The 12500-nt window shown below is 42.9% G+C and overlaps 1 protein-coding gene across 2 annotated transcripts in view; it reads right to left on the reverse strand.

Annotated features, from left to right (window-relative positions):
• Positions 1-6237: 6237 nt before the first annotated feature.
• Positions 6238-12500, reverse strand: part of LOC121711841 (glutamate receptor ionotropic, kainate 2-like) — a 60993-nt gene continuing 54730 nt past the window's right edge. For both annotated transcript variants that reach the window (XM_042095682.1, XM_042095681.1), the window contains exons 15-16: positions 8833-9083; positions 6238-8032 (exon numbers count right to left, since the gene is read on the reverse strand). In XM_042095682.1, the coding sequence (XP_041951616.1) occupies positions 7868-8032; positions 8833-9083 (416 nt within the window). In that variant the 3' untranslated portion in view covers positions 6238-7867. The remainder of the gene's footprint in view (positions 8033-8832; positions 9084-12500) is intronic.

The raw sequence follows: 12500 nt of genomic DNA on the forward strand, positions 1-12500 counted from the left end.
AGAAGATGTAGCATTGTTATAAAACCTTTAAAATCTCTAAACAATCACAAGTAGGACAGTTCATCACAGTTCATCCATTGCAACTGGATTGATGAAAGGTCACTTACACCTGTTACATTGGCTACATACAGGCTACATTGTATTTGGGAAAAGCAAAAGGTATCAGCATAATGTTATTTATTTATTTATAAACAAAAACATCTCTGTCAGTTCCATGCCGTTTTCAACAGCTATCAAAAACAAAGGTAATTTTTGGATGGATGGATTTTTTGTGAATGTTTCTTCTTCTACATAAGATTTTAGTCATCTTTAGTTCATGTGATACTTTATTGTCAATGCACAAATTAAGTAACAGTAGTCTGAAACGAAATGCTGTTTTACATCTAACCAGTGGTGCAAATAACTGACATGTCCAAATGGGCCTTGATGAAATGCGTCGCTGGACTGTTCATACACATTTTAACGAGCCAAAGTTGAAGAGCTGTTGTCCGTTATTGTTCGTGCAAATATAGGCTGATTCATGTTCCCTTGCATTGTGTAACTGAGGTCCATGGCTAGTCTGGCTTTCACCAGACCAAGCTCAATCTTTTAAGAAATCAAAAAATAAATAGCGGGCAGATCAGGCTGGGTTCACCCAAGTTCACCCAAAATATTGTTTAATTTTCCGATTGAGATATCCACGCTCTGGCTATTCTAAATGCAAAAATGCATCAGGGAGTTATGACAAAACTGTAACTAACAAACTAGATCCTAATAGAAAGCTGTTAGCTTCCCTAAGCTACAGGTAGGCTTATAAGGTAGGCCTATTTACAACATACATTGTCAATAGGCTATGCTGGCGACACAAATAAAATCTCCTTTGGAAACCAATGGCTTACGCCTTACAGTATCAAGCGGACTTAAACTGCCATATCGTGGCGAGACGTAATAAAATTCACGCAGCTCCATGAGTCAAGGAAAGCGCGAAAGAAGTAGCCACTTCTAAATGGGACCCACTACACAGTAGCTTAAGGTGTGTTGCTAAAGCAGCCATAATGAAATGAATGTGTAATTGTTTGGATACTTCACACACACGTGCTTTTTAATTTCACAGACTACAACTACCAAGCTGGAATCAAAGCACATCGATTCCCCTCTCACACCCTGCACGCACTTAAAACAAAATAAACAGGCGTCTCAGTCTCACACATGTATAGGCAAAACTGTATCAGACCGGTGTAATGTTGGTAAATCTTCCATTGCACAGAATGATTTTTGTAGCAAGTGCAACAAATGACAGTCGAAAGATACAATTACAGTGCTGCTATCAATTTGCTTGGTATAACCGCATTTATAGTTTTCTACAAATGCAATCAATCAAATTGGCCTCCATCACTCAACCAACGCTAACGGTAACATTGCCTAGGTCCTTATTGATATTATAAGATTAACGTACCTGCAGTAAAAACCAAGCATGTCCGATAAACATCCTCAGATTTATTTCGGCTTCAAGAACACATGGGAATTACATTTCATGTGAACATCGTCCTATCCTTATTAGACGTTCTCTGCGGTCCTGTAGGAAGCGTCCGTTGTTTTTCCAACCCACTTTTAACTTCCAACAAAATTACGTCTCACTGCAACGATACGCCATCTAGTGGACAAACGACTACTTGTCGCCAATACAGGAAATGCAGCCATGATGATGATGATGAATATTTGGCTTTCTTTTAATCCTACTGAATTTGTAATTATGTATCGGCCGTTCTAATACCGATAGTATGTGGGTGCCTGTGTGTGTGTGCATGTGTATATGTGTGCACCGCCATCTACAGGCCAATGAGTGTACAGTCACTAAATGTACACATAACCTAATTTTTTTTAGACCCCCCCATGGATGAAATTCTACGAAACTTGGCATACCCCCAGAGAATGCCAGGCCAATCATACACATAAAATTTGGTGCAGTTCTGAACATCTTAACTGAAGAACTTAATTAAAGCAGGGGGGTGCAAATCACAAATGAGTGATTATGGGCCAGGTTGATGTGGGCCCTTGAGACCAACATACCATAAAAGATTCTTCATCCTCAGTGCCATGGTTCAGGTAGTTATTTAGGAAAAACTGCTTTTTTTGCGGTTTGGGGGGCCTAGCACGGGGGGGGGGGGGGGGGAGTGGCCCCCGGGGACGAAACGAAATTTTTCCGTAAAAGTCTAGTAGGGCTACATACCCACCAAATTTCATGTGCCCCGGTGGTTCGGTGTCCCGGGTATCGTTGACCAAAAATTCAGGAAGTAGATGACGGCGGCGGTCATAATAAAATACTGTATACTCCAGACTTTTCAAGGGCCCTCCCTCCCCTTGTGGCCCTAGTAATCAGTACTGGTTTTACCCCCAGTCCGACTGTGTGTGTGTGTGTGTGTGTGTGTGTGTGTGTGTGTGTGTGTGAGAGAGAGAGTGAGAGAGAGAGATAGAGAGAGAGAGTATATGCTTGTATAAGTAGCCTATTATAGGCTGACCTTCCCTGACCCTCTGAATGTGATTGGGTATCACTTTGAGGTGAACTAATACAGTATCACCCGCTAGCCAAAAAAGGACATCAATACACAAGACTGCACTATTAATTATAAACTACAAATTATTATTATAAACTTATTATAAACTATGACTTAACCTAACAGCAAATGTGCCAATAGATTCCCTATGCACTTCATGAGAGTGTTTCTGATTAAAAGAGAGTGAAATAGGCCTAAACACCACCCCATCTCTGATGAGGACGGCAGTTTGAGCCTTTTGTGTGCCATCTGGATCTAAGTGTACATTTCATTTGACCACACTGAAGATGAGCCGTTACCTAGACTACGAGACAAAACTAAACAGGTGCTGTGATAGGAGAGTGTGCAGCACTTCTGAGGAATAGAGGCGCTGTACTTACCTCTATCATACTGTGCGTGTGTGTGTGTGTGTGTGTGTGTGTGTGTGTGTGTGTGTGTGTGTGTGTGTGTGTGTGTGTACAGGTCGCAGATGGCGGTGGCATTTGGCAGGGTGTCTGTCTGTGTGTGACTGCTCTCTCTGCCAAAGTAGAGACAGATGCTGCACTGCTCATATGAAGCAACCGAGCCAGGGGGAAGTTAGAGTGAGCGTGTGTGCTAGTGTGTGTGTGTGTGTGTGTGTGTGTGTGTGTCTGGGGCGGGGGGTGGTGAGTAGAATCTAGACAGTTTATTCATGTTGATCACTGATGGACACTTGTTGACAGGACTAGTGGGTAAAACTTGTATGTTTCAGCATCTGTTTGATATTTCTACTGAGTGTGAGTGTTGTGAATCCAAACAGTAGGCCTATATCTCAATATATTCTCTTGTAATTGTATTCAGGTGTAAATTAATATAGTGAATGTCTGTATTATATTATATTATATTATATTATATTATATTATATTATATTATATTATATTATGGCACCTGTGTTTACATCCCTCATGAAAGCTGATTACAGCAGAGAGAAAGGAGACGAATATGGATGGGAGAGAGATGGGAGAAGAAGAATTCTGCAATATGGCATGCTTCATACACTACCAAAACAATACAGCAGAGGGCGCCCTACGAGCTGCCTTGGAATGCATTGTGTGTATTGTACAATAGGGCTTAAGCCTTAGGCAATCAACCACAGGTCTGTAGAAAGGCATAATGAAAAAATAATAATGACATACTTGTCACTTGACAATACTTTTTTCATATTTGTAAAGCATACCAGCGTGTTGTTGAATGGTTGAATCATGTAGCACACAAAAGCACAGCTCATTTTGATTTGATTAGAGGGCCATAAGTGAAAACAATCATAAATATGGAGTACAAGACAACAAAACCGTTCCCTGGTTGACTAATTTTCCCTGTTAGATTGCAGATCTGTCTGATGCAAAATAGTAGGGGTCAGAACCTACTCAGCTTCACACACACACACACACACACACACACATACACACCAATTCCCTCGCTCATCCGAAGCTAAATGCATTTAATGATACAAGCATTCACAAGAATTTATTTGTGTCTCTGTGCAAAGAAAATGAGTGTGTGTCCCTATGTTTGAATAATGTTTGCATGAGTGGGTGTCCCTATGTTTGAATAATGTTTGCATGCAAAACCCAGATTGGTTTGATTTGATTTGAGCGCCACTTTAACATACTGAACACCCAGGGCCTGAAGCGGGTTCATTTGTTACACTAATTGCATCTTTTCCCTATTAGTTTTGCTAAATGTGCTAAAACAACAAGCACTTCAGACAAAGTTGTGTGTTTGTGACTTTGGTTGTGGGTCTGAAGTTCATTAGTGGATTGCCTGTAAATGAGATTAGTGTAAGCATGCAAAACACACACAATCAAAAATCATCAATAGGAGTCAGACTTCACCCGCTTCCATAGTTTCCTTTCGTTTATTTTTTTATTTTATTATTTTATTGGAATATTTTTCCAGCCACTTAAACAGACAGGCCCCAGAGATCTCCCAACAGAATGACTAATAGCAGTGGCACCACAGAGCCTTCCGATGCCATATTATCAAGGGCTTCCATCACTTCACAAAACAACCAGAGCCTAGGCCACCTCCAGCAGCTAAATCCAATCCAAAACAGTGGGACTGGAAAACCATCACTTGCCGCTTCATCCAACTCCTAGAGACAGCAGATATTCCATGTTCTCACGTCGTCACTGTAAAAGATTAAACCAGTATTGACATACAAGTGAATAACTACTACTGTATACCAGCACTGTCTGTATTGCGTGTGAATTCTGTGTTCTCCATGTCGTTTGCACTCTTAATGTTTTATGCATTGTGTCTTGACCCTATTCCTTCACAGAGTGTACTCAGTCCACAGAGTCTACTTTGTAGGTCTGTTTTCATACTCTCATGCTTTCTACATTCTCTCCTCTGCTTGCTTTTAAAATGTTTTTGTCTGTTTTCTGTGTTTCACAGCACTGTTGCTCTCTTCTGTAGTACCTCTCCACTGCCTATACTTCTATATGTAGTTTATATTTCCTATTTTGTCTTCACCCTATACGCAATCTCCTTTATGCTCCCTGTTTTTCCTCTCACTTATATGTATGTATGTATGTATGTACTGTGTGTATGTATGTATGTGTGTATGTATATGTATGTATGTATGTACTGTATGTTCTCCCTGTGTGCGGTATTGTGTGATTATGTGTCTTTCCTTTATCTGCTCTGATTGGTCAGTGTCTGCACCCTCTAGCTGTACAGTTTTCCCTATCAGTGTTCTGTGGCGTTCTATCAGTGTTCTGTCAGTGTTCTATCAGTGTTCTCTATCAGTGTTCTATTGATGTTCTATCAGTGCTACATAGAGATGAGAGAAGACCTGGACACAGGTGGTCCAACAGGTGAAATCGGCCCAATGTCACACCTGTATAGGATTTCTTAAAGAGTTTTTTAAAAAAGAAAAATGTAATGTTGTGATGTTTTCATATCTACATGGCATGAATGTGTGTGTGTGTGTGTGTGTGTGTGTGTGTGTGTGTGTTTGTGTGTACATACTCTGTGTATTCTTGTAATGTAACTTGATGGAGATGATACGTTTCATGGTAGTTAATTTACATGTATGACACTTACACCCATTCCTTTGTCAAAATTGTTGGTTTGTTTACTTTGTTTGTTTACTTTATTGTCCATGCTGTAAGTGTAAACAAGGTGAACTAATAGGGCCATTGGAGCATTAGATACCTAAAATATTCTGTGGAAGCCACAGGAAATGTTTTAATGGATGCACTCTGCTTTGTTTTGCTGGCGGTAATGAGGAGAGGTGTGAAGGGTGTGAGACTGACGCTAATGGAGTGTCGTAAATCAGAGATATTACAGCACCAGTGGGGGCCTGCATCTCAATAACATCAGACTGACTAAAGGTCCAGTGTGTCCAGGTCTGTAGGTGTGTGTGTGTGTGTGTGTGTGTGTCTGTGTGTGTGTGTGTGTGTGTGTGTGTGTGTGTGTGTGTGTGTGTACGTGTTTGTGTGTGTGTGTGTGTGTGTGTGTGTGTGTGTGTGTGTGTGTGTGTGTGTGTGCGTGTGTGTTTTGTGTGTGTGTGTGCGTGTGTGTGTGTGTTTGTATGTATGTGTGTGTGTGTGGGTTTTGTGTGTGTGTGTGTGTGTGTGTTTTGTGTGTGGGTGTGTGTGTGTGTGTGTGTGTGTTGTGTGTGTTTGTGTTTTGTGTGTGTGTGTGTGTGTGTGTGTGGGTTTTGTGTGTGTGTGTGTTTTGTGTGTGTGTGTGTGTGTGTGTGTGTGTGTGTGTGTGTGTGTGTGTGTGTAGCTGTGTCTGTATAGACTGAGCCACAGATGTTTATCTGAAGGTCCAGTGTGTCCAGGTCTGTACGTGTGTGTGTATGTGTCTGGGTGTGCATCACACTAATAGAAAGAACTACAAAAATTAGCCTTTGTAGAAAAAAAGTCATCTTCTGTAGAAATCCTCAACCCCCCAGAAAAGAAATGACTGAAAAAGTAAGAGAACCTCAACAAGAAAGGACGCTGAGACTCCTTCACATCACAGAAATAAAATAAACAAAACAAGCACATCATTTCCCCATGCCTGATGTCTACATACAGTGATGGACAGACACATTCTCGTTGGGCGTCAGGTCTGGCAGATATTTATGTCCAATGCAGTCTTTTCTTTTGAACCCAGTATACGGGCATCCAGAAGCAACAAGCTTACAAGTCTGAGCGACACAAAAACAATTACTAACAAATCAGCCAAATAAGGCAAACGCAAGTAGATTAACAAAAGACATTTAAATTTAGACATGTTCCATTTCTGCACTGCCTATGTCCCAGGATGCATTGCAGCGCGGTGGCCCATTGCCTGTTCTGGCAGGGCAGAGGTCTGGACATAAGGAGTGTGTTTGTGTGTGTCAGTAATTTACAGTTCACTGCCTCCTTTAAAAAAACAACAACAAAAAAACAGTTACAGGCAGCTTTGAATCACAGGTTTCTATGGCACCAGTTGCCTTAGTTCATTTAGACAACGCCTACAGGAAATGTTCGAGCCAGTGTGTGTCATCATATTGACGCGCTGCCACTCGTCGTGGAGTTGCCATGACAACGCTCAGTCCTTGATGAACTGCAAGGCCTCCATCTCTAAATTGTTCATTCTACCATTATCCTTTGGAGTGTCACAGAAGCTCAGATCTAAAGAAGATCCGCAATATCAGGTGTAGATCCCAGTATCCCCACATCTTTAATATCCAAGATCCAAGTGTCCACAACATCTTCAATATTGGGTGTAGACCCCAATATCCCTAATATATGTAATACTGGGTGTAGACCCCAATATCTACAATATGTTATTGGGTGTATATCCCAATGTCAATTACAATATCAGTTACACCCGTTGCAAATGTACATTCCATTATTTCTTCCCAGGGGAGTACACGGTCTGAATTTGGACCCCCCACCTCATTCTCCTATGGTCGTAAATCCAAGCCCAGACGACGGCATTTCCACAGGAAACAGGCGGTCAGTTCCTCTGCAGGGGGGCAAGGTGGCGAGGGTGCGAGTGGGTGATTTGGGACTCACCCAGGGCACTGGTCATCAGCTACTTACTGCATGGAAGGTGGAGGCTCAAGAGACCTGATTGGAGGTTCAAGGTTCAAGGTTTGGAGGTGGATGTTCAGGACGCCTGATTGGCTACGTCACCATCACCTGCGTGCTGAGGGCTACATGGTGTTGGTGTGTATGTGGGTAAGGCGTGTAGGGGGAGACAGAGGGGTCACTGGTAGACTCAGGAGGTGGGGGTGTTGCTATGGGGGTGGAGGACTGTGTGGCCCTGGACTGGGTGGGTCGGGGGGGGGGGGGTTCGGTTGGGGGTGGGACAGGATTATGGTTCGTCCTTCATGCCATGGTCTCCTTGCCGGGCAGTCGTCGGTCGTTGAAGGTGTGCATGTTGATGACCTCCTCGGTCTTGACGATGACAGGCGGCTGCGGCTTCTGTTTGAGACGCCGCTGGCACTTGAGGGACGTGCGGATCTCGTCCACCATGGCGCTGCAGAAGGACTTCTGGACAGGAGACACAGGGGGGGGGGACGGTAGAGTGACAGAAACGGAAGAGGGAGACAGGAGAGCAGGACGACAGGATGGTGGGGCAGAATGAGGTGGAAGACCAGACAGCAGGGTGACGGAACACGACAGGACAGACAAGGAAGAAGTGATAGAGAGAGAGAGATGAAGAGAGGGGAAGAGAGGAAGAGAGAGAGAGAGGAAGAGAGAGAGAGAGAGAGGACACCAAGTGATGAGACAGTGGGAAGACAAGGGAAGTGTGGGAGGGGAGAGAACAAAGAGGAAAAGAGGACATGCTTTTTGAGAACAAGACAAAGGTCTGATTTAAAGGTGCCATATGAAGGATCCTAGTTATCTTCAGCACTCTACCTTGCCATCCTCTCCTCATTTTGTCACTATTTCAAGCAAAGTCTTGAAAGTTGAAAACTAAAATTGTCACATATAACACCTTTAAGAATCAGAATCAGTATCAGTGCAGCTATAGCCGGACCGATACTAATCCTGTCCAGGGACCACTGTGACTCATAGATGACCATAGATCAGCACATTTCACACATACACACACACACACACACACACATCTCAAAGTGTCCTTGTGCACAGCTATGATTTCACTATCAAAACAATTGATGCACCAGCATATTCATGTGGTAATAGTCATAAAGCATCCTAATATACTATCACTGAAACAGGTAAGTTGAAAAGTTGAATCATTCCGTGCTTCATCTTCGTGTCTTGAGAACGCCTCACGGTTGGAGGTGGCCAATCCACGACGGCTCGTCGCCAGAACTCCAGCTCACCTTCTCGACGTTGGCATTCTGCTTGGACTTGTAGAGCACCTCGCCGACGGCGACGAAGACGGAGAGCACGAGGCCGGCGGCGAGCACGATGAAGATGCCGCCGATGTTCTGCACGCCCAGGGCACTGGCCTCCTTGCTGTCCTCCTCAGGGCAGCCGTTCCCACGCCACCACTTCTCCTTCATCATGTGCAGCTTGCCCTCCTCCTGCAGCTGCAGGATGGCTATGGTGATCTTGTCCCGGTACGGAGAGCCTGCAGGGACAAACAGAACAAAACCAGAGAGGATGAGTAAGTTCACTTCATTATCATGTACTGCCTGGATTGAGAGAGAGAGAGAGAGAGAGAGAGAGAGAGAGAGAGAAAAGAGGGGAGGACTATGTTGTCTGACAGAGAGAGAGAGGAGGATAGAGCACAGAAAGCGAGAGGGAAGATAGAGGACAGAGAGAGAGGGGATAGAGAATAGAAAGAGAGAAGGGAGGATAGAGGACAGAGAGAGAGAAGGCAGAATTGGTGGTTGAAAGGGGGGGCAGAACAGACAGAGAAAGGGAAAAATAGACAAAAGAGACAGAGATAGACAGAGAAGAGACATGTTAAGAATTGAGAAGTCTTTTCAGAAGCTTTGTGGCCAAAGTCCAGCCACAGTAAAAGACAGAGGAGAAAGGAACAAGTGTTCACTTCCTGACAGGTGAGGTCAACAAGGAAGAACTCCTCACGTCACTCTTCGCTGAAAATGAAAGTGAAATATTCAAAGCACCCATCCATGTTTGAAAGGTATGGTAAGTCTATCCACGGACTCAAAACAAAAAGACAATGATCCGGTATGACTGCAAACTACGACTTCTGCAACCTCCTCGTCTCTTTCTGCCTCTCCAACCTTTTTGAAACTGAAGTCAGAGGAAAGTTTGGGACTACTTGAAGAATCCCCATAGAGTGCTGCTGTTCACTGGGTGTTTGACTAGTATCTCTATCACTGAGTAATCATTCCATGTTTTGTATGTCCTTTAATTATTACTTTTTAAACACTTTTAAACTATTGCCCTTTTATGCTTTTATGTATCATTACCTTGTGTGTTTCATGTTTTCTTTTTTACTCTTTACTTTTTAAACTATTCTTTGACTATTGCCCTTCTATGCTTTTATTAGCTACTCCTGTTTGCTTTTGTTTATGTAAAGCACATTGAATGACCTCTGTATATGAAATGCGCTACATAAGTAAACTGGACTTGACTTGACTTAAAAGGGAACCCTCACAAAGAAGGTCGGGACAATATTTTTACTTACCGATTATATATCTTTCATAAACCATTTGCAAAATCCAACATGTATTGGATAGACATGTCTTTTTTGTATAGTTTAGTCTTGTGTGCTGTGGCACAGACTTGCAGAGGCCTTGAAACACATGGGAGTAAGAAGTGGAGATTCATAATGTCTTGTGTAAATAAAATATGAAGGACTAATGAGCATCGAGAGAGAGATTGCACCCCTGACGGGTGTATTCTGATAGACAATTACATTCTTCTGTCAGTTTCCATAACCATCCAAACACTCCCTCTCTGTCTGTTTCTCATTCAATCTCTCTCTCTCTCTTGCTCTCTTTCACACACTATCTTTCTATTAGTGTGATGCACACCCATGCAAGCACACACACACACACACACACACACACACACACACACAGTACTGGGATTGGTTTGAACTTTCATTGAACTGACAGATTATAATGAACAATGAAATGATATCAGTTCTGTCAGAACCATTTTAGTCAAGAAACACAAGAGAAGATTCTGAATGAAATTTTGAATTACATTTGGCGATATATATAGCTCTGTTCGGAGGAACCCCCCTATTTCCATGAGCACCATGGAAAAGCATTAAGTCAGGGGGCAGTTTAGGGAATTCTCACCCCAGCAGGACAGGGAGAGATAAATATTCCCCCCCATGAACAGAGCCAAGCGACGTGACAAGAGAACATGCCACATCATACACGACAAGGTGGAGCAGGGGAGGCGGTGGGTAGCCGAGCTGTATATGGTTGAGAGGAAGTGGGTAGAATTTAAAAGGCGTGCCGAAGCTGTGTGGCCAATCGCTAGGGAATAAAGATTATCGGCTGAGGGGATGCACCTGGATCAATTAGGAATGAATGAGATGAAGGGGAGGGCGGCAAGCTTCTTGACTACCATGGCCTGGCCAGAACTGACGTTAACACTTTAATTTTATGACAACTATCCATACACACAAATCTTAGCACACACACACACACACACACACACACACACACACACACACACCAGATGACATCTGTTTCAAACTTACATTCTCTTTGTTGCTGCTGTGAGAGAGGAAAAGTTCAGAAGGACAATGCTGCCACTGTGTGTGTTTGGGAGAGGCAGTGTGTATGTGTGTGTGTGCTTACTGGTGCACATATTTGCTAGACATAAATACTAAAGAGTGCAAGGGTAAGATTCTTTAGCAGCAACAGAGAGACTTAACTCCAGCATGTGTGTGTGTGAGAGAGAGAGAGACTCTAGGGAAGCAGTGGCTGAGAGACTCAACTCCAGCATGTGCCTTTGAGCTGCTTCATGAAACATGAGTGATGAAAGTGATCAGTTTTGTGAAGGAGCCCTCGTCAGGATGACAGATTTTAATGGTATTATCAAATGACTGGTTTAATGATCTCATTATACCCCCATAATGACTAATTAAGATCGTTAATAATGAATCGTGACCCATAAAAATAGGCATTACATATGGGGTCATTGAAACAATCAGGATCATAAAAATACATACAAGAAGGTGTTTCAATATGCAATCAATCATCACGGCGAGTGAAGACTTCTCACCAGTTGGAGGAAAGGAGATGCAACTGAGCTCTGAATCAAATTGAATCCTGCACTGAAATAGGCTCACCTGAGCCTGGCTCCTCTAGCGCCAGCACACTGGTCCAGTCAAAGCACTCTATGGACTCTCACTGAACTGACAGACAACAATCAAAGCGACAAGCAAAGAGCACAGTCCACCACATGAGACCTAAACCTAATTTAACCCTTAAAGGTGTGGGTTTTTGAACATTCTAATATAAGATTCCATTCCGCAACAATTGAAGGTTCTAAAATTCTATCTTGAATTCAATGAAACCAGATATTCTTTAGAACGTTAATTTTTCAACATTCCCATCACACCGATGTGATGGTACACCTTAAAGTAACACAATACAAGAATTCCCATTTTTGTCAATTTTCAATAAATGGGCTGTCCATTTAGTGCTAAAGGGAGAACCAAATTAGTCAAAAACCTATGAAAAGGGTCGTGCTCTTACCCGTGACAAAACAGTAATGTTGCCTAGTGTGATACCATGCGTTCTGGGTGTGAGAGACCCCATTCTCTGTGTACAGTGGCTTTAATAACTTGGCAAAGCACTCAGTGTAAGGACACAACAGTTTACTGTAACACCATCACCATCTGCCACAATCCTTACAATGAATTTAGTTCATGAGTAAAGGACTTGTTTAAAGGAAGAAATCCAGATTGAAATAAGTACTGAATGAGACTGGGATCTGAGGATCTGGGATCAGGACGATTCCTGTTCCAGAGCTAGTTCCCACCAAAAGAACCAATTCGTCCCCTCGTTCGACACTAAGGATTAGCAATGAGAGGAAACTGACATTCTTA

The sequence above is a fragment of the Alosa sapidissima genome, chromosome 6, assembly GCF_018492685.1.
Source record: "Alosa sapidissima isolate fAloSap1 chromosome 6, fAloSap1.pri, whole genome shotgun sequence".
NCBI classification, from domain to species: domain Eukaryota; kingdom Metazoa; phylum Chordata; class Actinopteri; order Clupeiformes; family Clupeidae; genus Alosa; species Alosa sapidissima.